Raw genomic sequence first — 26,417 nt, forward strand, 5'->3', positions numbered from 1 at the left:
CATCAGTAATAATAATAATTACGTGCTTTTTATACAAATCCACCTTTTTTGCGTTTTAGCTCTTGTTGATCCGATTCAAATGAGCCAATCAGAGCCCACCGAGCTCAGCCATTGGTCGCTTGCGGCCTTAGCCATTTGAAGGCTTAAAGACATTTATTCCCGTTATAGAAACGTATGTTGCCGTTCGCCTTCCATAATTTGTTCGGATCTTCGGGAGGGCAAGATAGCTAGCTCGTCTATTAGGATAGTGGCGATTTGATGTTGAGATTATAATATTTGTATTTATGTTTTATGTAGCGCTTTGCGGATGAACATACACGTATTATAAAAGTATAATTGTTTTAAATTCATTATTTTAGTGTCGTCGTAGATTTTATTTGTAGAAGTTAAAAAAGCATAGTTAAAGATAGTTTTAATGATTTTATTTTGTTTGTTTTATTTTATTTTGTTTTATTTATTTTTTAGGTGGTCGATGTGATAATTCCATTTTAGAGAGCTGTCGATTCGCAAACCTAGGCATTTCTCGTGGGTTTTATGTTTTAATACAACACCGTTAATTTTAAGTGGAGCGTGTGGTGGAATAATTTTGTTATGAGCTTTGAATTTAGATATATTTATTTTTAGTAGATTGCATTTATTTATTTAATTTATTTAAATCATTTTGTGCTTGCGCTATCATGTCATGTATAGAGGGATCAAAATAAAACAGACAGGTGTCATCCGCATAAAGTGTCAGGTGACCATTTAGCTTTAAATCTTGGAAATTATTAATATAAATTAAAAAAAGCAATGGGCCTAGAATCGAACCTTGTGGTATGCCACATGTAATTGGTAAGGGAATGCTATCATGGTTATCTATTTTAACTATTCGTGATCGATTTTTTAAATATGATTTCAGCATATCTAGTGCTTTACCATTAATGTTAATGGATGCTAATATCTTTATTAAAAGTTCGTGAGAAACTGTATCAAAGGCCTGACAGAGTGTTACTTTTTGGCTTAAATCCGTATTGACGCACTGAAATAAAATTAAATGAGTCTAAATATTTTTCTAATCTCGTGTGTAAAATCTTCTCCAATATTTTTGATAATACTGGCAACACCGAAATTGGCCTATAGTTACCAGGTTCAAATTTTGAGCCACTCTTATAGATAGGAGTTACCTTCGCTATTTTTAACGAGTCCGGAAAACGTCTTTGACTTATGGCTTGGTTAAAACAGTCGCTTAAGGTATGATTTAATTTTTAACCGACTTCAAAAAAAAGGAGGAGGTTATCAATTCGGCCGGTATGTTTTTTTTATGTATATACACCGATTACTCCGAGGTTTCTGAACCGATTTAAAGGATTCTTTTTTGTTCGATGCGGGATGGTGTCAAATTGGTCCCATAAAAATTTTATTCGGATAGGCCCAGTAGTTTTTATTTTATGAGCATTTTTGTCTGTATTTGTAAATGTTGCAAGTGCAAGTTTGAAGTCGGTTGTTTTTAACGCAGTTATCTACTTGTTCTTTGATGCATTTAATTGCTTTTGTAGTAATACCATCAAGACCTGTACTACAGTTTGAATTAAGTTTATTTATAATTATATATTTTTTTACTGGCTTCGGTAGGTCTGAACTTATTAGTGAGGTAATTTTTTAAAATTTCGTAGTTTTCTTTAGATTTCCTCTCCTTTGAGTTATAAGATGTCGATTCTGGGAAACCAGTTAAAATTACATTTTTTTCGCGGCTCTTTCTGTCCCGTAGTTCCTTGATTAAGTTTTAAATTATATGAAGTTGATTTTTAGACGTAAAACCCGATGGATTGGCTGACTGATTTATTGATTAAAGATTTAATTCCAGTGATTTTATTTTACTCTCACCCTAGTTTATCTGGGATTCTAATTGAGAAATAAGTAGTACTCTTCAATATGTTTTGTTCAGTAATTATCATACATGCTGATGACTTAATTTCATTGATTTGATTCGTATTTTGGCGAATTAAATTCAAGGATTGTTCGTTGGACGATTTAATTTCGGTAATTTGTGTTTTTACCTCAGAAATGATTTCATGAATTTTGTTTACTATTTGTTCATTTGAGCATACATATTTTTCAAGTAATGTACTAATACGGCTCAACTCCGACCGAATATCCTTCATATCATCACTAAATCTGCAATCTTGTTCTAGCGGTTGTTTCCGTTTTCTTTAAGTAATTTGAGTATCAGTCGGCGTAGAACTCGTAGAAAACGAACTTAGCTTCGATAGATCGGGATGCGATCCACCGGCAGTACCCACTGCACAACTGCTGGTTAAACGTGTTGGCGATCTGCGTACACTCATATTTACTCCGTAATGGATAATTTGTGCAGGAATATGAGTCGTCATTTGTTTGACCTAAATCTAACATTTTAATTATTTTATCAGATTGATATCAGAATCATAGGCGAACGCTACACGTCAATAAATATTATGATAATTATCTTGATATTTACTGATGATTCAAGAGGTAGGTTGTTATATTATGTAGGTTGCATACTACTTGAGAATTATCACCGTCACTGTATGACGAAAGGTTCGTCCAAATATCTATCTTTTTAGGGTTCCGAATTTTTAGTTTCAAAACGTTTTCTATAAGTTTCAATTGAATTACGGTCGACTTCTTCAACTTCCATAAAACTCAGGAGATTTTTTGCTAGCCCTAATTTCATATCCCCATATCAATGTCATGCAAGTGCATATAAATGGAACAGATCAACATACAACTTATGATTTGGTATATAAAACGGAGTCATGTAGTGTTTGAGCATTACAAAATTTGAACCGTTACGAAGTCGAGTTCCTCTAGTCTAGGTGGATTCAGCAATGTATGGAACGTTAACTAACTATAATATGTTTGTGTACGGAGCCAACAAATACTGTAGTGTTTACGAAAAATAAATCTACGTTACTTAATATACAGTTTCGTTTTGTCGGATCAAATAAAGCTGTAATTTTGATAATATAAATGGATCTGATCAACATACGACTTTGGATTTGGTATATAAAACGGAGCCAACAAGTGTTTATGGGTTTCTGAATTTTGGCCGTTACGGAGTCGATTCAGTTCAAGATCTTAGCAATAAAAATGTTGAGTATATCAACTTCTCCACGAATACGTTTGGCAACATCGCCCAAAAAATTGCGCCGTTGCCACTCCGGGCAAGATCTATGCAACCGGAGTCGAGTAATATGGGGGAAAAGGTGGAGTCGGCAATGCACGGCAGTCGGGCTGGATCAACTTAGTGCCCAGGTTGGTATTTATATATATATATATATATATATATATATATATAAATACCAACCTGGGCACTAAGTTGATCCAGCCTGACTACAGCCTATATATATAGATATCTCCATGGGCACTATGTTGATCAAACGTGCCATATAGTTAGTAATTATTTGATCCGTTTTCACTTGTTGATCCGGTTGGTATTTGTGGATCCATTGCCACACCACCGTCCGTATGTGGATCCGAACGGAGCCACAAGTGTAACCATCAGTAAAAATAATAATTACGTGCTTTTTATACAAATCCACCTTTTTTGCGTTTAAGCTCTTGTTGATCCGATTCAAATGAGCCAATCAGAGCCCACCGAGCTCAGCCATTGGTCGCCTGCGGCCTTAGCCATTTGAAGGTTTCAAGACATTTATTCCCGTTATAGAAACGTATGTTGCCGTTCGCCTTCCATAATTTGTTCGGATCTTCGGGAGGGCAAGATAGCTAGCTCGTCTATTAGGATAGTGGCGATTTGATGTTGAGATTATAATATTTGTATTTATGTTTTTATGTAGCGCTTTGCGGATGAACATACACGTATTATAAAATAATAATTGTTTTAAATTAATTATTTTAGTGTCGTCGTAGATTTTATTTGTATCGTTGATTTTATTGTAGAAGTTAGAAAAGGATAGTTAAAGATAGTTTTAATTATTTTTTTTGTAAAATTTGGAGTGACGCTAATTTATTTTTGTAAGCACTCCTCCAGACTTCTATTAAATACATTAGGTGCGGCTTTACTAACGTGTTGTAGATGGTGTTGCGTAATTTATGAGGTATGCAAGAAGTAATATTACGCAGAGATCTAAGAAGATCTAATTTATTTTTTAGGTGGTCGATGTGATAATTCCATTTCAGAGAGCTGCCGATTCGCAAATCTAGGTTATTTCTCGTGGGTTTTATGTTCTAATACAACACGGTTAATTTTAAATGGAGCGTATGGTGGAATAATTTTGTTATGAGCTTTGAATTTAGATATATTTATTTTTAGGAGATTGCATTGAAACCATTTATTTAATTCATTTTGTGCTTGCGCTATCATGTCATGTATAGAGGGAACAAAATAAAACAGACAAGTATCATCCGCATAAAGTGTTAGGTGACCATTTAGCTTTGAATCTTGTAAATTATTAATATAAATTAGAAAAAGCAATGGGCCTAGAATCGAACCTTGTGGTATGCCACATGTAATTGGTAAGGGAATGCTATCGTGGTTATCTATTTTAACTATTTGTGAAATATTTATCGATTTTTTAAATATGATTTCAGCATATCTAGTGTTTTACCATTAATGTTAATGGATGTTAATTTCTTTATTAAAAGTTCGTGAGAAACGGTATCGAAGGCCTTTTGTAGGTCAATAAACACTCCCAAAACTATATTGTTTGCGTCAATGTTCTCTTTTATTTTAATAGTTAGGTCCATAGTCGATGACAGAGTGTTACTTTTTGGCTTAAATCCCTATTGACGCACTGAAATAAAATTAAATGAGTCTAAATATTTTTCTAATCTCGTGTGTAAAATCTTCTCCAATATTTTTGACAATACTGGCAAAACCGAAATTGGCTTATAGTTACCAGATTCAAATTTTGAGCCACTCTGATAGATAGGAGTTACCTTCGCTATTTTTAACGAGTCCGGAAAACGTCTTTGAAACTTGGCTAAAACAAGGCTAAGGCTTGGTTAAAACAGTCGCTTAAGGTATGATTTAATTTTTCTTTGATGAATTTAATTGCTTTTGTAGTAATACCATCAAGACCTGTACTACAGTTTGAAGTATGTTTTTAAGCTTATTTATAATTATATATCTTTACTGGCTTCGGTAGGTCTGAACTTATTAGTGAGGTAATTTTTAAAATTTCGTAGTTGTCTTTAGATTTCCTCTCCTCTGAGTTATAAGATGTCAATTCTGGGAAACCAGCAAAAATTACATTTTTTTCGCGGCTCTTTCTGTCCCGTAGTTCCTTGATTAAGTTTTAATTTATATGAAATTGATTTTTAGACGTAAAACCCGATGGGTTGGCTCATGGCTGACTGATTTATAGATTGAAGATTTAATTTCAGTAATTTTATTTTACTCTCACCCTGGTTTATCTGGGATTCTAATTGAGTAGAAATAGTAAATAAATAAGTATAGTAATAAATAGAAATAGTACTCTTCAATATGTTTTGTTCAGTAATTATCATACATGCTGATGACTTAATTCCATTGATTTCATTCGTATTTTGGCGAATTAAATTCAAAGATTGTTCGTTGGACGATTTAATTTCGGTAATTTGTGTTTTTACCTCAGAAATGTTTTCATGAATTTTGTTTACTATTTGATCATTTGAGCATACATATTTTTCAAGTAATGTAATAATACGGCTCAACTCCGACCGAATATCCTTCATATTATCACTAAATCTGCGATCTTGTTCTAGCGGTTGTTTTCGTTTTCTGTAAGTAATTTGAGTATCAGTTGGCGTAGAACTCGTAGAAAACGAACTTAGCTTTGATAGATCGGGATGCGATCCACCGGCAGTACTCACTGCATGTTGGCGATCTGCGTACACTCATATTTACTCCACAATGGATAATTTGTGCAGGAATATGAGTCGTCATTTGTTTCACCTAAATCTAAAATTTTAATTATTTTATCAGAAATTATTTTAATTATTTTGTCAGAATCAGGGCAAAGGCGAACGCTACACGTCAACAAATATTATGATAATTATCTTGATATTAACTGATGATTCAAGAGGTAGGTTGTTATTTGTAGGATGCATACTACTTGAGAATTATCACCGTCGCTGTATGACGAAAGGTTCGTCCAAATATCTTTCTTTTTAGGGTTCCGAATTTTTAGTTTCACAACGTTTTCTATAAGTTTCAATTGAATTACGGTCGACTTCTTCAACTTCCATAAAACTCAGGAGATTTTTTGCTAGCCCTAATTTCATATCCCCATGTCAATGTCATGCAAGTGCATATAAATGGAACAGATCAACATACGACTTATGATTTGGTATATAAAACGGAGTCAAGAAGTGTTTGAGCATTTCAAAATTTGAACCGTTACGGAGTCGAGTTCGTCTAGTCTAGGCGGATTTAGCGATGTATGGAACATTACCTAACTATAAAATGTTTGTGTACGGAGCCAACAAATACTGTAGGGTTTACGAAAAATAATCTATGTTACTTAATATACAGTTTCGTTTTGTCGGATCAAATAAAGCTTTAATTTTGATAATATATATGTATCTGATCAACATACGACTTTGGATTTGGTATATAAAACGGAACCAACAAGTGTTTATGGGTTTCTCAATTTCGGCCGTTACGGAGTCGATTCAGTTCGAGATCTTAGCAATAAAAATGTTGAGTATATCAATTTCTCTATGAATACGTTTGGCAACATCGCCCAAATATTTGCGCCGTTGCCACTCCGGGCAAGATCTATGCAACCGGAGTCGAGTAATATCGGGGAAAAGGTGGAGTCAAGAATGCACGGCAGTCGGGCTGGATCAACTTAGTGCCCAGGTTGGTATTTATATATATATATATATATATATATATATATATATATATAAATACCAACCTGGGCACTAAGTTGATCCAGCCCGACTGCCGTGCATTCCTGACTCCACCTTTTCCCCCTTATTACTCGACTCCGGTTGCATTGATCTTGCCCGGAGTGGCAACGGCGCAAATTTTTGGGCGATGTTGCCAAACGTATTCATGGAGAAATTGATATACTCAACATTTTTATTGCTAAGATCTCGAACTGAATCGACTCCGTAACGGCCGAAATTCAGAAACCCATAAACACTTGTTGGCTCCGTTTTATATACCAAATCCAAAGTCGTATGTTGATCAGATCCATATATATTATCAAAATTAAAGCTTTATTTGATCCGACAAAACGAAACTGTATATTAAGTAACGTAGATTAATTTTTCGTAAACACTACAGTATTTGTTGGCTCCGTACACAAACATATTATAGTTAGGTATAATGTTCCATACATTGCTAAATCCGCCTAGACTAGACGAACTCGACTCAGTAACGGTTCAAATTTTGAAATGCTCAAACACTTCTTGACTCCGTTTTATATACCAAATCATAAGTCGTATGTTGATCTGTTCCATTTATATGCACTTGCATGACATTGACATGGGGATATGAAATTAGGGCTAGCAAAAAAGAGTTTTGTGGAAGTTGAAGAAGTCGACCGTAATTCAATTGAAACTTATAGAAAACGTTGTGAAACTAAAAATACGGAACCCTAAAAAGATAGATTTGGTCGAACCTTTCGTCATACAGTGACGGTGATAATTCTCAAGTAGTATGCAGCCTACAAATAACAACCTACCTCTTGAATCAGGGCAACTCTTTGGCGAACGCTACACGTAAGATCCATATTGTGATCCGTCAATATTTACTACCGGATTACGATATTTATTGACGTGTAGGGTAGTGTATTGACGGATCACAATACAGGGTTAGTTTTCAATGACCAGCCAAAATTTAAAATTAAGATCTAGATATTAAACCAAAGGTGCATTTGAAACATTATTGTCGAATAAAATTAAATAAAAATAATAGCATTCATTTGAAAATGTCTTAAAAATTTCCTAAATCGTAAACACCCCCCAGAATCAATGTACTTGTGTGCGTGCGCGCATTGCCAAATTTATGTGTGTGCTAACTTCTACCTATTTAGGTTGTTGAACTGAATTGTTGCTTTTGTAATGTCCACACGTTCGCTTTTTAGTGGTGGACAGGAATGAAATCTAATTAAAAAAAAAAAGTTTTTTTTTTCATTAGTTCTAAAATGTTATCGATTCTGAACCATTTCTGAAAATTTGGCCGGTCATTGAGAACTAACCCTGTATATCGCTGGATTTCTGGAACTCCTTGTGATCGGATCCCAGGACCTACATCGCAATATTTATCTTGCCGTCATCACGTCTGGCTCATACAAAGAACGTTTCAGTACTGACGCGATACGTATTGATGGTGTAGGGTGTGCTGTGATCCCTCCCAAGATACATCAGTAAATATCAAGATAATTATCATAATATTTATTGACGTGTAGCGTTCGCCTTTGCCCTGATTCTGATATCAATCTGATAAAATAATTAAAATGTTAGATTTAGGTCAAAAACAAATGACGACTCATATTCTTGCACAAATTATCCATTGCTGAGTAAATATGAGTGTACGCAGATCGCCAACACGTTTAACCAGCAGTGGTGCAGTGGGTACTGCCGGTGGATCGCATCCCGATCTATCGAAGCTAAGTTCGTTTTCTACGAGTTCTACGCCAACTGATACTTAAATTACTTACAGAAAACGGAAACAACCGCTAGAACAAGATTGCAGATGTAATGATGATATGAAGGATATTCGGTCGGAGTTGAGTCGTATTAGTACATTATTTGAAAAATATGTATGCTCAAATGAACAAATAGTAAACAAAATTCATTCAATTAAACATTCATTTCAACATTTCATTCAATTAAACAAAATCATTTCGGCGGTATGGCGACCATTTAGAATCGTCTAAAAAGTATGGCGATGCATGGCGATTTTCGTAAATGGCTGCACGACGATGGTTACCTGTGCAAAAGTTAGCCTGGTACCAATAAAATAGTAAATAAAATAAAATTTATTAGTAACTTCAAATATAACATTACAATATTGCTCTGCCTTTTGAACTAGGTAATTCCTATATCTCAGAAGGCAGTGCCTTCCCTTGCAAATTCCATGCTACATTATATTTGGCAAGTTAACAAAATAAATTTTAGTGACTAATGATAAAGGATACAAAGTAAATGATTAAGAAAATAAAAGTATACGATTTGAATTGCACAATACAATGGTTGAATTGTTTTTTTTAAATCAACGCATTCGCGTCGGTATGGCGGGCTTTATGTCACACCGGAAAAGTATGGCATGACACTACCGTCTACATCTTTTTTATGGGCTATCGGTAAATTCTAAAATTTTTGTGTTACAAATCGTTCGACTTTCGCTATTTTTCCGACGAGTTTGACTAACGCCCACGCGACTAAGCCGCCGGTACCAGCGTTCACACCATCATTTTTCTTTCTGTCATTGCGTACTAAGACCCCTGTAGAACCGCCATCCTGTTACAAATGACTCGAAATTTTGTGTCAATGACTCCCGATCTACTAGGTTTGCGAATCGACAGCTCTCTAAAATGGAATCATCACATCGACCACCTAAAAAATAAATTATCAGCACTTCTTAGATCTCTGCGTAATATTACTTCTTGCATTCCTCATAAATTACGCCACACCATCTACAACACGTTAGTAAAGCCGCACCTAATGTATTTAATAGAAGTATGGGGGAGTGCTTACAAAAATAAATTAGCGCCACTCAAAATTTTACAAAATAAAATCATTAAAACTCTCTTTTACTATCCTTTTTTAACTAAAAAAAATCTACGACGACACTAAAATAATGAATTTAAAACAATTATACTTTTATAATACGTGTAAGTATGTTCATCCGCAAAGCGCTACATAAAAACATAAATACAAATATCATAATCTCAACATAAAATCGCCACTATCCTAATAGACGAGCTAGCTATCTTGCCCTCCCGAAGATCCGAACAAATTATGTAAGGCGAACGGCAACATACGTTTCTATAACGGGAATAAATGTCTTTAAACCTTCAAATGGCTAAGGCCGCAAGCGACCAATGGCTGAGCTCGGTGGGCTCTGATTGGCTCATTTGAATCGGATCAACAAGAGCTAAAACGCAAAAAAGGTGGATTTGTATAAAAAGCACGTAATTATTATTATTACTGATGGTGACACTTGTGGCTCCGTTCGGATCCACATACGGACGGTGGTGTGGCAATGGATCCACAAATACCAACCGGATCAACAAGTGAAAACGGATCAAATAATTACTAACTATATGGCACGTTTGATCAACATAGTGCCCGTGGAGATATCTATATATATATATATATATATATATATATATTAATAAATCATCGGCGTTATATTAGTCCAAAATTCGGTCGATTGACGGTTGAAGAACTTGCTATCAGGTGACCAATGTTGTTGTTGTTTATTATTACATATAATTACAGGACCATGCAAGTTAATGTGAGAGCAATACTAAATATAACACAGGTCGTATCAAAGATAATGATTCAAAACGGTATCAAGGGTTCGATCGTTAATATTTCATCGCAAGGATCAATGGTAACCTACTTCATAATAAAAATATCTATTACGATACGATTGAATTCTTATTATAATAATACATAATATAAATTGGTAACAGGCGGCACTAAAGGATCACGTGGCATACTGCACTTCTAAAGGAGCTTTGGATGCAATGACCCGTGTGATGGCGCTCGAATTGGGACCACATGGAATAAGGGTTAATACTATCAACCCTACGGTCGTTATGACAGAATTAGGCCACGCGCGTGGGCCGACCCGCAGAAAGCACAAACTATGCTATCTAAAATACCTTTGGGCAGGTCAGTTGTTCTGAATGAGTCGAAATAACACAATATACAATCATTATATACATATTTTATCAACGTATTCTTTACCTATTTATAAATATTATTTTCCTACTTTGATACAGATTTGGCGAAGTACATGAAGTAGTGAGTGCTATCGTTTTCCTGCTTAGCGACAAAGCAAGTATGATTAGAGGAGTTCAACTTCCCGTGGATGGAGGCTTCCTTGCTACATAAAGCGCAAGAAATAAAAAAATAATACAATTTGTTTTATTCACTTTATTGTGCCAAATGAATCAATACATTCTGGACGTAGAAAACAATGCAAGCATAATAATAGATTTATATAAACAAAGCATAATAATATGCTAAACTACGATACATAACAATTTCAAACTAAAAGTGTATTATAAACTCCCTTCTAGGCATCATTGCAAAATCAATGACTGTAAATCTTACTGGATATACAAAGCGCTTGTTACATGTCTACTAAAACTGACTGTGAATATAATTTTCTAAACCAAGTAAAACTCAGTAAACGGTGCCCTTTGTAGAAAACAAAGAAAATGTAATGGTAATTCTATTAGGTTATAGAACACAGTTGCACAAAATGCACAGATAGTATTCAATAAAAGCTTTTGGCCTATTTATTCTTCTTATCCTAATAACATCTACACTTTTGATTCGTTTTTCAATACATAGAATATCTGAAAATATTTTGATTTCATGAAATACACATTACAATCCAAGATTAAGATATTATTATGCTTTACACAATGCTCAGCTACAGAAAAATGAATAAAGGTATGCAATAAAAATAAGTCAATGACTTTATCACTACAACAGTTATGTATTTATTTTCATTACCTAGGATATTGTAAAAAACAGTGTTTTGGCTTAACTATCTTACGATTATTATATACAAAATTAAGTTCAAAGTCTTTCATTAGTTAGAGCGGACACTTTTAAACAAGCTAACGTTGTCGCGCCGTGAAGCGTTCACTGAAATGCAGCGCGACATCCCGTACAAGAACCGACCGATGAACACGAACACATCTCCATAACTTGTCGGGCGATTGCATTCACTAATATAGTTCCAAGTATAATAAAGTTCCATCCACTATTACCACCACTGTGCCGGCTTTGACAATCCTGGATTTAGTGCGGCGGAGTTTCTTCCTGGCCGCTTACGTCAGTTACATCAAATTTGCGACCCGTATCTATCTCAAACTAACAGCACATTACCACGATTGTTCATGTTTGCAAATCGATTTTAGAGTTTTATGACAATTCCACATATGCATGGAAATATACGATAAAAAGTTTTAGATTTGCAATATGAAACCATTCTTTATTGAGTTTGGATATCGTGGAATCTGCGCTAGTCCCGCGTATGAGAGCGCTACAAGATACACTTAACTTACCACAGCTAATGTATAAACAATACCATATTTTAATTAGTAAAACAATATCATTAACATATATTTGGATATAAAAGATGTTAGAACTATACACATTTATTATTCAGTTATATATAAAATGCCAATACTGATTAATTGGCACATGACGACGGGGAAACATTTGAAACGGAGTTTTAAAAATAAAATCATCTATTACCCAATGTTACAATTAATTTCAAAATGCTTGGAATACTGTAGACTATATTTAAAATCATGGACCAATTATATAGAATTTTCCTATTTGTGTTAACATTTAATCCTAAAAATATGATAATTTTCATATAAAATAATAGGATTAAAGTTATAAGAAATAATGTGCATACTTATCCCGAAACCTTGAGAAACAAACGATATCACGATTTACAATATCCATTTCGATGTGTTAGATTCAAAACTATCCAGTTAACATCAATGTTACAAACTAAAACCTTATGGATATCATATTACGAGGATTAAAAAATCCAACCTCATATAATTATAACATAACTAATTTAATTATAATTATTATTTACATACAATTGAACCTAATTCTCAGTCATATTACAGATGAATTATTTCTATGTGAGATATTTAAACTATTCAAAATAGATATAAATTACTCTTATTATTATTACTAAGTTTCAATCTAAACACAATAATTCGGTTACAAATTTTAAAAAGCTGAACTACAAATAAATTTAAAATGACTGAAAAAATTAATTTATGATATTAATAGTTATATTAAATAAAATTATTAATCTTTCATCTTCCATCTATTTTTACAACAGATGCCTAAATAGGCACTATAACGAAATGCGATTAAAGTTTATCCTTGTTACCAAAGTAAAGTAAGATATATATTATATATTATCATAAAAAGGGATAGTATCAGAATTTATACCAACTCTAAAATAGGGTTAGAAACTGATCCAGCCATCCAATGAAAATTACCACAAATTTTGATAGAATTACTCGAGTAAAATCTGAGGACTGGATTACGTTTGTGATAAAGGATTATATATATATGCCTAGTTCAATATTGAAAGATTCGAATGGATTTCAAATACATGGAACTTCATATATTAGTTTTAATTAACACGAAACAGATATGCCTTCGCATTCTTACAGTACTATAACACAACCCCGATATAGTTTGCCGAGTGTAAAGATTAAGTGAGATCAAAACTTGTATAAATCTCTTATATAAATCATAAATAAAATCAGTCAACTAAAATTTGTTGTAAAACAATAATATATTGAAAATGATTTTAAAAATTATTCTAAGAATGATTTGACTTTTTCTATTTAATTAAACCTATGGCAGTGGCTGGACGAGTTAAGCAAATTTTGTACAAGTATCAAGTGTTAGTTCATTTTCAAGAGTCGAGCGAACGTATACTGAGAATTATGGAAGACAATATTAATAAAGAAACAGTATTGCACACAAGTTTAAATAACTCTTAAACTAATACAAAAATTTGAAATTAGTGTAGGCCATAATCCAAGAGGAGACATCCATTTAATGAATGATGTTGAAATAAAATCAAAATATGCAATTAAAGTTAAATAAAATAAATGCATTATTTGATTAACTACAAACGTAATTAAAACGCTTATTCATTTACATTTAATATTTTAATATAATAAACTGTAGTCTATCTAACATTAAGACACAGAACCATTAGATGACACATGCACTAATTTGTCCACATTTCACAAGTACTCATCTAAATACAACTGAGCATAAAGTGCAATAGATTTGTGGCCGGCTGGGCGCACATTATCCTATGATTTAAATAATTTACAATTATGAACGATAGCATACAAAATGGAACACTGATCGAAAATTTTACATCAATAGAAATAGCCAAGGAAGTTAATTAACTTCACGAATTTGCCAATATCTTATTTAAAATTTGTTCAACAATTTTCAAATTTATAAGTACTCGCTAAGATGTTTCAACGAGGCGGTTAAAGAACAATCTAGTGAATATTTAATTAAAATGAGAATTCCTGTAACGGAATGTCTATCAATTAACACTTGACAGTTCTATTGACACAAAACACATGGTATATTAATATCGGCATGAGTCGTGAGCACCACTTAACTTATGCCATAGTCACTTATGGGTATATTTATTTATATAAAGTAGGAAAAAACGCAAGGGTTGCGGACGTACATTCGCGCAGTGATCAGTCGGCGGACCGGCGGCACGTAATTGGTCGGTTATGCAGTCGACCGGTGAACATCCCGGCACGCGATTGGTCAGCGACGCGCAGTCGAGTGCGGGACGGTGACGCGATTGGTCCACCTTTCGCGCGCGCGTGTGGGTCGCTTACAACCGTTGCGCGTGTCAGTGTCCGTCGGTGCGCGGCTAGGGCCGGTCGGTTCGGGCCCGCTTGCGCGAGCTTCCTCACCGCCACTCCGAGATCGCGGCCACTGTGGTGCTCGGCTGGCCGGCAGCGGCGCCGCCAGCTGTGGCTGCTATACAATTATAATAATACTATTAATTATCTGTATACTGTCAACTATAGTTACCACGAAAAAACTTTTGTGATAATAAAATTTTTACTAGGGAAAATACTCTAGGTTCATGCCGTATGAACACTATTTTTTGACAATTTCTATATCTGTTATCTATGGTTAAATGGACAGGTAGATAGATGATACGTTTTTTTAGACGTGAACACTTTCCTAATATTCTATCAGCGGCGGAAAATATGCGGCGGCTATTGGTGCTGGCCATGCGGACTGCAACTTTGGGTTGCAGTCCGCAACTTAAATATAATGATAATGTATGATAATCAAAACTATCACCTTATTGAATAAACCAACCATCAAAGAGTATGAGTAATATGTACGCAGCATTTTCCATACCCTGCTACAACACTTTGGAATAAATGTGTGGCTAAGGCCAATAGGGTGGAGCGAGAAAATATCCAAGAAGCAAGTTATACAACTTCTGACATATCATACAAGACAATAACAAATTTAAAACAGTATTTTAACAATATTTTTGTTTAGGAAAAAATATACGTACTTGTCTCCTGTTCTTGGTTTTGATCATGACGTCTAAGTGTGCGGTCATTGCCACCTGTAGGCTTATAGTTACCGCGCTTAACTCCTGGAATACAAAAACAACATATTATTTGGTTAATATAAGATCATGCAAATAATAGGCGGTAATATAATTTCTTATTCTCCTAATGTCATCATCTACTTAACTACCTAAAGCAGAAATAAATGAATGTTGTGGATGCTACACTAAAAATTAAAACTAAAAGTAGGCATTTCTTCAGCACAAACTTACCTAAAGCAATCCTTGTAGGGTTAAAAATTAATTATATTCCTTTACTTTATTTACAAACACACGTGAGTTTACTCATATTTTAACAAACATCAATATTTAGTTTCTGCATTTCATAGAATTGTAAATTAAACTGTTATTCAACATGACAAATAGAGGGAGCACAGAAATTGCAGGCATTGTATCTACCTATACTACAAACAATGGTTATCCACTCAGTGAGCTTATGTAAGGAATTGAATTGGAAAATTGTACATCTCAATTTATACTAATGTTTACAAGTACTACATGATACTATATATTACTGATACATATAAAGTTGGATATTATACCGAATTTGAGCATATTCCAGTCAAATACATAGTCATATGTAAATCCCTGTCTGTGGAATAGAGTGCGGAACAACTGACGCAGGTGACCGTAGTCGGGTCTCTCTTCGAAACGAAGTCGTCGACAGTACTTCAGGTACAGTTGAAATTCGATCGGATGGTTCTGAAACAAGACCACAGTTTAAATATGTTCCTTTTGCTATTCTAAGTTTTCAATGATAAGTTATGACTTATAAAAAATTAGAAGTACTAACTGACTGCCTTACTCTTCTAAGAATTAACGCAAATAATAAAGCTCAAATTGTAACATAACAAATAAAATTACTTTGCATAGTTCATCAAATGGAGTGGACAATTTCTTCTCCGATATTCTTTCGTATTTCTGTCTTTTCGTGGCCGCCTTGAGTCCTTGCCACGGCAGGCTTCCGCGGTTGAAGTACATGAGAACATAGCCGAGCGATTCCAAGTCGTCGCGTCGAGACTGCTCAATACCTAGATGAGTGTTAATCGACGCGTATCTCGCTGTTCCTGTAATATTGATTGCCTATTATTATTGCCCATAGTAAGTTGATGAAAATTTTCAATTTTAAATATCCTACATGTATCTGAAAACTTGAGGGACTAACAAAGAAATATCATTGTGAGAAATTACACAAATGCTCTAATATGAACTTACAATATTTTAAATTTAATCAAGAACAAAAAAGTTTCAAAATAATTATAATTGTATTGGAGTTTCTTACCTGTCAAATTCTTGTTTTCTCTATATGGAATATGTTGATTGGTGCGTGGATCTTTGTACCTTTTCGCTAATCCAAAATCTATTATATACACTAAATTGCCTTTTTTACCGAGTCCCATTAAAAAGTTGTCTGGTTTAATATCTCTGTAACAGAATGGTATTGCCAATACTTGCTACTGATAGAAGTGTAATGAGTCAATCAAAATTATATAAATAGTTACGCATTTTCTATTTGATACTTGATGTTATCAAAGCAAATACATACATCATTATGTTTTATTGTATACAATGTAAATAATGGCCACTGTTCAATATATTCAATAAATTTCTGATTAAGACAGGACTGATGTCGTCATAATAATTAATTCAATATCTAAGGGTGCAAGACTGATATAATTTATGACCTTACTTAGTTATTGCATAGCATTCATACTTCTAGAATTGTATTTATTGTACTTGATTATACATTAGGAAAATAAAGATATGGCACAAAATTTATAATATGACAATGAAAATTATACAAAATTCCATACTTGAATTCATAAAGGTTTAAAAATAGAGCATTGATATATGATAATTTGAATCCCAATGCTCTTTGGAAAATCGCTAGAAACAGATTAAATCAGAATACTTTAGAACTACTATTGAATGTTAAGTGTAATACAAAACAAGGTGAAGATTGAAAGAAGGATTTACTAGAAAGTAGAGTAGTGATATAGAAATATAATATAAAATAATATACCATAATATGACACTGTAACATAGTACAGTCAACAGGTTAAAAATTATCTATAACCTTTTACCAGACCTAAGTTGTCTATAAACAAGAAAATGCAGGAATGTATAGCTTATTTTTAACAAATATATAGCAATTTTCAAATAAAGGATAAACACTGTTTATAACATACTTGAAAATAAATGTGTATACATATAAACAAGGCAAGAGCATCATCTATATCTATACATATAATAAATCTGTAGAAGGGTCAATTCTGTACATTGAAAATATTGAAAAAATAAATATGCAGGGGGTGTTACTGGATCGATACCAAACCCAAATATGTGATTAAAAAAATTTTTGTCTGTCTGTCTGTCTGTATGTTCAGGCATCACGTGAAAACTAACGGTTCGATTTCGATGAAACTTGGTATAATTATACCTTATTATCCTGGGCATAAAATAGGATACTTTTTATCCCGGAAAAATACGTAGAAAAAAAATAAATCTTAATTTTTCCGCGCGGACGGAGTCGCGGGCGGAAGCTAGTCAGAAAATAAAACAGATGCAAATGCCATATAATTAATTTGTAAGTCATAAAGTTCCTAAGATTAAAAGAAAAAAAAAACTAAATTTTATGTTTATTTTCCCAACATGGAAAAAACTATTGTTCATAATTGGTTTAGATTCACTAGTTTCAACATCTATTGCAAATTTAAGGTCAAACAATCTAAGACAACAGTTTACATAACCTTGCTTATTAATCTCCTAAGGTAATCTTAAATTCATTTAATCCTTAAAATGAACAATTAAAAACCTTTTTTTGAAAATCTATAAATAAATATAAAATTAATGTGTGTTTGACAACATGTGGAAACATTATGTGTTTATACAAACCAGTTTCTATGAATATTGCAAGTATAAATGTATATTAATAGAAAAAAAAATTCAGTGAAATTTGAAACATATTACCTATGTTGTGTTTGTGTTTGTGTTTTGGTGCCAAATGAATGAATGTCTATGTCTAAAGTTAAACATATATGTTTCTAAATTGAACAATTTGTTTCATACAATTTTGAAGAACTAAAGTTGCAATAAGCATTTCAATTGCTAGAAACATTGAACATAAAATAATAAAATGTCTCATTTATTAATCATAAATGCTGTTGCTTTGTCAGTTACCTTCTATATATTGTTTATTTCCCTTTGTTTTCCTTCTATAGTGAGATGACTCTATATGCCTATTTACACTCACCTATGAATAAAATTCCTGTAGTGAATGTCTTCTATGCGAGTGATAAGCTGGTCAGCGAGTAGAAGAACCGTCTTGAGGGAGAAGCGTCGAGAACAAAAGTTAAAAAGGTCTTCTAAAGAAGGACCCAAAAGCTCCATTACCATGACATTGTAGTCTCCTTCTGAACCACACCATTTTATAGCAGGAATGCCAACTGTTAACAAGTTATAGTTTACATAACATTATGTACAATTTAGAACCGACTTGGATCAATAAAATAAAAAAAAAACTTTTATAAAGTTTTAATACTATTACTTGGTTAGTATAAAAAATAATTTATTCAATGTGATGTGGATATGACAATGAAAATTAAATATGTATAACGTAATGGCACCGAATACCGACCACTGATCGATACGGCTAAATGAATCCTTTAAAAGATAAATTAAATACTCTAGAGGTCATAAGAAAAAATGATATTTTGAAAGATTACGAACTTATATTTTAAAATATGCACATAATTGTATTTCATAATGGCTTTTTATTACCTAAATTTGGATTTTAACTGTCACGACTGGAAATTAACTGAGAGCACCATTTTCCGACCGACTGAGTACAAATACACGTGTTTCCGACCACTGAGTAGCTAGATTCCGACCAGTCAAACATTTTCTACTAAAATCAACTTTATGATAATAGAAATACAATGGAAATTCGTAAAAACCCGTTTCGTCTTTTCACTGCATCACGCGTGGACCGATTTCGATAATTCTTTTTTTATTATATTACTTGAAGTACGAGGATGGTTCTTATGGAGAGATATTTTAAATATGTACCACGGGCGAAGCCGGGGCGGACCGCTAGTTTTAAATAATATTTGAGCATTTATTATAATAACAAAAACTAACTCTATGTTAGACTGTAGTAGTTTAAAATTACATTTACTCAAACTCATAAATGCCTCACTGGTCATCCACACTAATGAGAATACTTCAGCCTCTTTTTTATCACTCATGATGATGACCTGAAATAAACGCATGCAATTTCACTCAAGCACAGCGCAAGCAAAAGCAACCCAGTTGGACGGAAACAGGGAAATATATCGCACCTAGATTCCGACCAAACCTAAATTTGCTTAATAAAGCCTCTAAACCGAAATTGATATTCATTTTTAGTTCATTTCTATTTCATATCATGTACACTTATAAAGATCTCACAATTTCGTAGTTATGCAATTATGTGTCATAAACGTAAAATATAGGGTTTTTAAACCAAACCGGTCTTTGTAAATGAATAACGAAAAAATCAAAAAAGAGTGTCATATAAAACGTATATTACAAATAATCCATTAAAGTTAGCATTGGTCGCATACAGGTGTAGTATATAAGCATAGCGTTTAGAATAAATAACTTAATACGAAACCTCCACAAAACAACATGCATAATAGATAATTACCTTCTTTTACAAAGTGCGAAATTCCGTTTACCGACCGATTCGGTCGGATTTCGGAATGTTGTTATTTTGAAAAGCTCCTCATTCCGTCCATAATTATTTGTCCAAAAAAACCTATAAAAACACGCTATCTTTGCATGTATATTTTAAAATTAATAATTTAAAACACCAATAAAACGTTCAAAGTAAATTAACCACAAACTTACCAGAGTATTTAGCGTAAAAATCCAAATGTTTATTTTCACCGTTTTATGTTTTTTTCGCATTCAATTCAATACAAACTACACCCTCGCCAAGCTTTTCTTGGATTGACGAAATGTCGGTTAAAATTTGAAACCCAATTTTGGACAGATGACGTACGATAAGTGACTGAATCGAAAGCCTTCAGTTTCACGAGTGTCGCGTGTATTTTAAACGTTTTATCAAATAAAAATCAAAATGGTCGGATAGAGGAGGCTAGTCGGAAACCGGTGCCGTTACGTTATAGGATGCTGAAAGTAATCAGCTATTAATCAAAACCAATTAACTGATGAATAAATTAAAATAAAATAAGAAAACAAAATAGTGACATTAAATGCAGTGATACACAAATGCATTATCAAAAAACAATAATTTACAACTTAAGTAGGTATGAAAAAAGTAAGTACTTACTGCCTCCTCTCATAAGTTTATAAAATTTACTTTCTATGTGTAATTGTGGATGTCTTGTCTTGATACATTCTAACTTTATAGCTACCTCCTCTCTGGTAACAATGTTGGTGCCTGTAAAAAATAATGTTGTTAGCCAAACAAATCGTCACACAACCTATCAAAAAATATAAGGTTATAAATTTATGCCCTTGAATATAAAATATAATATAGGTAAGGCTATAATGGTTGATACAAATGATACAACAAACTTGACTAGATCATTGTGAAAGAACTTAATTCCTAAACCATGACTAATTAGCAAGAAGCATCTGTAGGGCAGAAAAATAGTCGATCACATGGAACACATCAATCGTAAAAAAATATTTTCATAATTATTATTCTCGCTAAAGATACAAAGAGATGATTAGGAAATCTTGTCATCCCAATAATAAACGGGAGTAATTGAGAAACGAAAAAAATACAGCTGGCCTACTATCTTACATCTTTCTTTGTTTACAATAATTCAATAAACTACTCACCCAGGTAAATGTCTCCGAAAGAACCAGAACCAATTTTGCGTCCAAGACGATATTTATTTCCAACTCGTAGCTCCATTTTGAAATTCTGCATTACGATGAAATTAGTATATCACTGACCACCGATTCATTACAGATCGGCCATATTTGTGATAGACGCAGATCTTTACCTGAAGGCATAAACGAATATTTTTCTATAAAATAAAGAAACGTAACTATAAACAACTTGCAATCTGCTAGTAATAGATAAAACTACAACTATAACTTAATTTTTAACCCTTTCACACAAAAATACAAAAACTAAATTACTTTCAACAATCGCATCCGACGAGGAATTTTTGTGTTTCAATTTTTTTTCACTCACTCACAATTCACAGATCTACAAAATACAAAAGCGCTCTCACTCACTCGGTAGTAGTTCATTCATTCGAAGCAGATAATAATAAAATGAGCACAGATACAATATTAGAATGAAGAGTATAAAAAACAAAATTATTTTGATAACATCTTGGATAACATCAAAAATCTTATAAAATATTAACTATGGAACAAAATAGTCTAATCTGAATAATAGAAAAATATAAAGTATATATAAAGTATATATTAATATAAGTTAGTAAGGTGTTAGTGAGCATAGGATAATGTCGCGCCCGTTATTAAATTATAAATGATTATCAGATACCTTATTTTTTACTTCTACACAGGTTTGGAACAGCGTTAAAGAGAATTGCTTTTTGCAATATCGATTTCTACCAATATAATATATTACTTGCTCTGTGCCAATATCCGTACTATGTCACGGCTTCGTTCGGGCCAGGGCTTATAGCCTTGCTTATAGCCAATGTCTAGCCTAAATCCGCGTTTCCACCTGCAAGTAGACTTGCAAGTTGCTGTCGGACACGTGTCGGACAGACTGTCGGACATTTCTCGCGGAAGTTTTCTTGCAGGTGGGCAGGCGGCCTAAAAGCGTTAAAATATTTTTTAATTGATTGAGTACTTATGTACTTTTTTAGTTCATAACAAACAAGCAACAATTCTTTTCTCTTTGTAATATTATTTAAGGTAGATTAATGTATTTATAAAACGTTTAAAAGTATACAACATGCAAGTATCAATACTATAACACGTTAGAGTAAAGTACAGTACTCCCAAACTAATAATGCGCATAGAAAAATTCGTCACTGTTCGGCAACTGTCAAGTTCCCCGAGCCTCCGAAGACGATATGTATATAGAGTGGATAAATGTATTTTCTTCATGCATAGTTTATTAGAATAATTATGAGTTTTATTGTGATTTTATGGTAAAAAAGATACTTAAGTAACGAAATTTGTTTCGATAATTGAGTATTTGAATAAATTTTTTTTTGTGCCAAATGGAAAGATTATATATTAGTTTTACAACAAAACTATTTTTTTTTTAATTTTTTTGCAATAATTCAAAAGTTATTTCAAAATAAAAATTAGTCTTTGAATCCAGTACCGAAAACACACCGACAACTCCCGAAGCGTCTCCCGGACGCGTGTGACGTCATAATGTTAGTTTTCACTCATTGCAGTTGATAACAAAAACGTATACAACTATAAACATTTTGACGTCACATCTATGGTGACTAGTCATGGCACGTTTATAGTCACGTGATTTTAATTTAAATTTCATCAATTTTTAATTGCTTATAATTGATTGATTTTTTTTTTTTGAGTTTTTTGCATTAAATATCAATATTATTAATAATAAAGTTTTAAAATATGTACATGAAAAAAATCTATAATTTTTTTTTATTCAAATACTCAATTTAATGTAAGTTAATAGCGATAAGCCACACGATTGCGAATATACATATATTTGTTGTATTGATTTACTTGGAAAATTTTATACTTAGAAGTTAGAACTATTAAAGTGTCTTACTGAAGCTGGCGCGGCGTAATGATGGATGTATGGAAGGTTAAAATAAGACAAAGTTTATATTTAAAAAAAATGATTTTCAAACACTGGTTTACATTTAAATTGTGAAATCCAATAATTAAAATCTCAGTCCAAAGGATTTACAGAATCAGGGATTATCTCTATTTCTGATATTGTAGAATGATCAGAACTTTCATTATGCTCTTACTAATTTTCACTTTCCCCACTGCTTTCTGCTACCTGTGTAAATAATCATTTAATTGGAAAATTCAACTTTGTAATAAAACTAAGAAGGGTATGTAACAGCAGCTCTATATAATTCTATACAGAGATAATACGTGCGGTCACCACAGAGCAAGTAGGTATTGTGTATGACTCTGAATTGACTCTTATTTCTTTCGAACAAGGTGCAAGATGCAAGTGCATTGTTTAGGGCACTTACGATTCAATGATTCGGGTGTTTCTGGAAATACGATAATTATTAGCGAAGATTTGCATGCGCATTATTAATTTTGGAGTAGTGAGCGTTTTCACATTGTCCGGTCCGATATCGGATATCGGAAGCCGATAGCCGATATCCGATATCGGACACAATTTGCCCTTTCACATTATCCGATATTATCGTCCCGATATCATGAGTGTTGCCAGAAACTGGAAAAGTAGATATATGGAGAATTAAAAAAAAAACAGTGGATGCATTTATGTTACAAAAAATAAACTTTATTTTAAATAAAATAAATAGTAATAAATAAACTATGTTTTTCAAACCGGTTTAATCTGCTGACTGCGGAGTTTGGATTTGTACCCTCTGCAGAGTCAGAATCTAGTTTCAATATTCAATTTCATTGTGAGGCTTGTTTTTTTTATATGCTGATTTTCTTTTTTTAATAATAGAACATGTTGTGTGGTCGTAGTGAATTTTAGAACTTTTTATATTAAATCATGTACGACTGTTATGTTCATAAACAAATAAAATAAAATAAAATTCAACTCAGTATTAAAGCGACGAAACTGGCAAATATAAATTCAAATTACATTTACAAATGTAGGTGCTGTTATTACAATTTTATAGTGCTAATAATAATATATATATTATACCTATAAATAATAGGTAGAATGTACATCATTCTACCTATTATCTGGGTGTGCAAATATTTAACGAAATAAATTAAACTAAACTAATTCTTCGTTGTCACAGATTCCGCAATGTAATAAATTCTTGAATGTCATAAAATTGTTTCTCCATTAACTATTTCGTCAGTTTCTTCTAAAATATGTTATACTATTTTTGTTGATTTATTGTACATGTTGGAAAGTGCAGTATATTTTGATACCTCGTTAACATAATATGCAAATTTACTTTTCCTTTCTTAAAATATTCTGGGTAGTATTTAACAAATATTATAACTAGGTACCCCTTTCTTTCCAAGCTAGTACCTATTTGAAAAATCAGTAGATCACCCGAAAAATCATAAGGTCTAGCAACACTGGTCATCATGGCAAGCTATAATAAAAAAGAAAAAACTTTATTTGTTGTATTTATAAATTTGAGACGTAAAAAAAGATATACCACAGAGCAAGTAGTAGTTATCTACCACAGAACAGTAAATTATCTACGTAGTACCACAGACTAATAATAATATAGCCATACGAGCCATGACAAACAAAATAGTAAAATAGTACTCGCGAAGTTCCTCAGCGAAGTAATCGGCCGAAGTTGACTGAAGTCCGCGGTGCTACACTACACACTCGTTCAACTTCGCGAGGAGCGCATACGTTCATATTCAGAACGAACTTCAGGTAACTTCGTGCCCTTTGACTCCGGCGCAAAAACCGACAACAAACGGAAGTCGGCGAAGTGCCTCTCTACATTATTCTATTCGTCTAACCTCGTTCAACTTCGCGAGTAGTGTGGAGGAGGCATAAGGTCGCCGCATTCTAATTCTGAAATTTTAGAGAAAACTAAACAAAATTGCCGTATTGTAAATTTTCTTTTCAATAAAAAGGGTTTGATTTAAAAAAAATCAACTGATAGATCGTAGTTGTACATACAGTAAAAATAACTACAAAAAAGAAACCGACTTCAAAAACAGCTGGAAAAGTAAAATATAAAAAAGATTTGATATTATTAATTACTTAATATTATTTAGATGTGCTATTTATTATACAGGTTTGATATCGGCGCTAAAACAAAGCACTAAATCTGTGACTCAATGACAACAATACAATAAACAGCTTACAGCACAACAGTAGTCCAAGTAGGAGGAGGAGCGAGGCAGAATGAGTAAATAAAGATAAAAGACACTAATATTTCGAAGATACGGTTGAATTTAAGAACGCAATATATTTTTGTTTACTTCAGTTCAGCCAATTGCCGTATATTATAGGACGGTATTAAAATAGCTCCCGTAAAAATAGTATTTTTAATGCCTTTAAATACTTAAATGAATGTTTTCTTAATAAAAAGGTTTAAAGTAAATGAAAGGATTTTTTTTTTACATTTAGCGCCTAGAAATGACTGAAAATACACAAACTAGTGCTTTTTTTGCTGTTGGTATACTACCTTTTCGAAAATTGAGTTGGTAACACTGAACATTATCGTCCGATAGTTCACGGGAATATCGGTGTTGGCTCCGATATCCGATATCGGACCGGACAATGTGAAAGACAAGTACCTAAATCATACATTTTACTTAGCCTCCGATATCGGATATCGGCTATCGGCGCCCGATATCCGATATCGGACCGGACAATGTGAAAACGCTCTACTCTGTTACTGTAGTGAGTAATCTTTGAGTAATACATTGGTAATACAATGCTTTAATTAATATAATCATATTTTATTCATGACGACTAATTGTACGTTTGTACCTTGGTTTGTACGCTTATAAAATTGTACCAATATTAGAATTTTAATCAAGCTCATTTCAATAAAATACCTAACTACTTAAATTTTAACAGTTAGAAATGTCGTTTTTTTTGAAAATTTGAACCTATAAGTTATAACTTGGTTATAACTAACACAAATCAGAAGTGGGTAAGGAGTGTGGGCTATATTATGAAACTAAAACGCTGGCCGATATCCATAAAAAAAGAACAAGCAGCATGTTTCCAGTGTCTGTAAGTTTTATTTTTTACTAAATTACTTTCGACTCTAGGGTCTTCGGTTACTCTTACTAGAAACAAGAAAAGAGACATGTTTCAGTAATCTTCTTAATATATAAAAATCTCGTGTCACAATGTTTGTCTTCAATGGACTCCTAAACCACATAACCGATTATAATAAAATTCGCACACCATGTGCAGTTCGATCCGACTTGAGAG

General features: G+C 32.9%; 1 protein-coding gene and 1 pseudogene across 1 annotated transcript; one reads left to right on the top strand and one right to left on the bottom strand.

The window, feature by feature from the left end:
• Positions 1–11,071, top strand: part of LOC123695435 — a 67,757-nt pseudogene extending 56,686 nt beyond the window's left edge.
• Positions 11,068–21,590, bottom strand: LOC123695434 (casein kinase I). The gene is made up of 9 exons (XM_045641276.1): positions 21,500–21,590; positions 21,194–21,360; positions 20,676–20,786; positions 18,594–18,786; positions 16,623–16,765; positions 16,205–16,407; positions 15,883–16,042; positions 15,284–15,367; positions 11,068–14,727 (listed from the first exon to the last, which is right to left on the bottom strand). The coding sequence occupies exons 2-9, from the start codon at positions 21,282–21,284 to the stop codon at positions 14,657–14,659; spliced, it is 1,056 nt and encodes a 351-aa protein (XP_045497232.1). The 5' UTR covers positions 21,285–21,360; positions 21,500–21,590; the 3' UTR covers positions 11,068–14,656.
• Positions 21,591–26,417: the final 4,827 nt, after the last annotated feature.

The sequence above is a fragment of the Colias croceus genome, chromosome 11 (assembly GCF_905220415.1).
Source record: "Colias croceus chromosome 11, ilColCroc2.1".
In the NCBI taxonomy this organism is placed as follows: domain Eukaryota; kingdom Metazoa; phylum Arthropoda; class Insecta; order Lepidoptera; family Pieridae; genus Colias; species Colias croceus.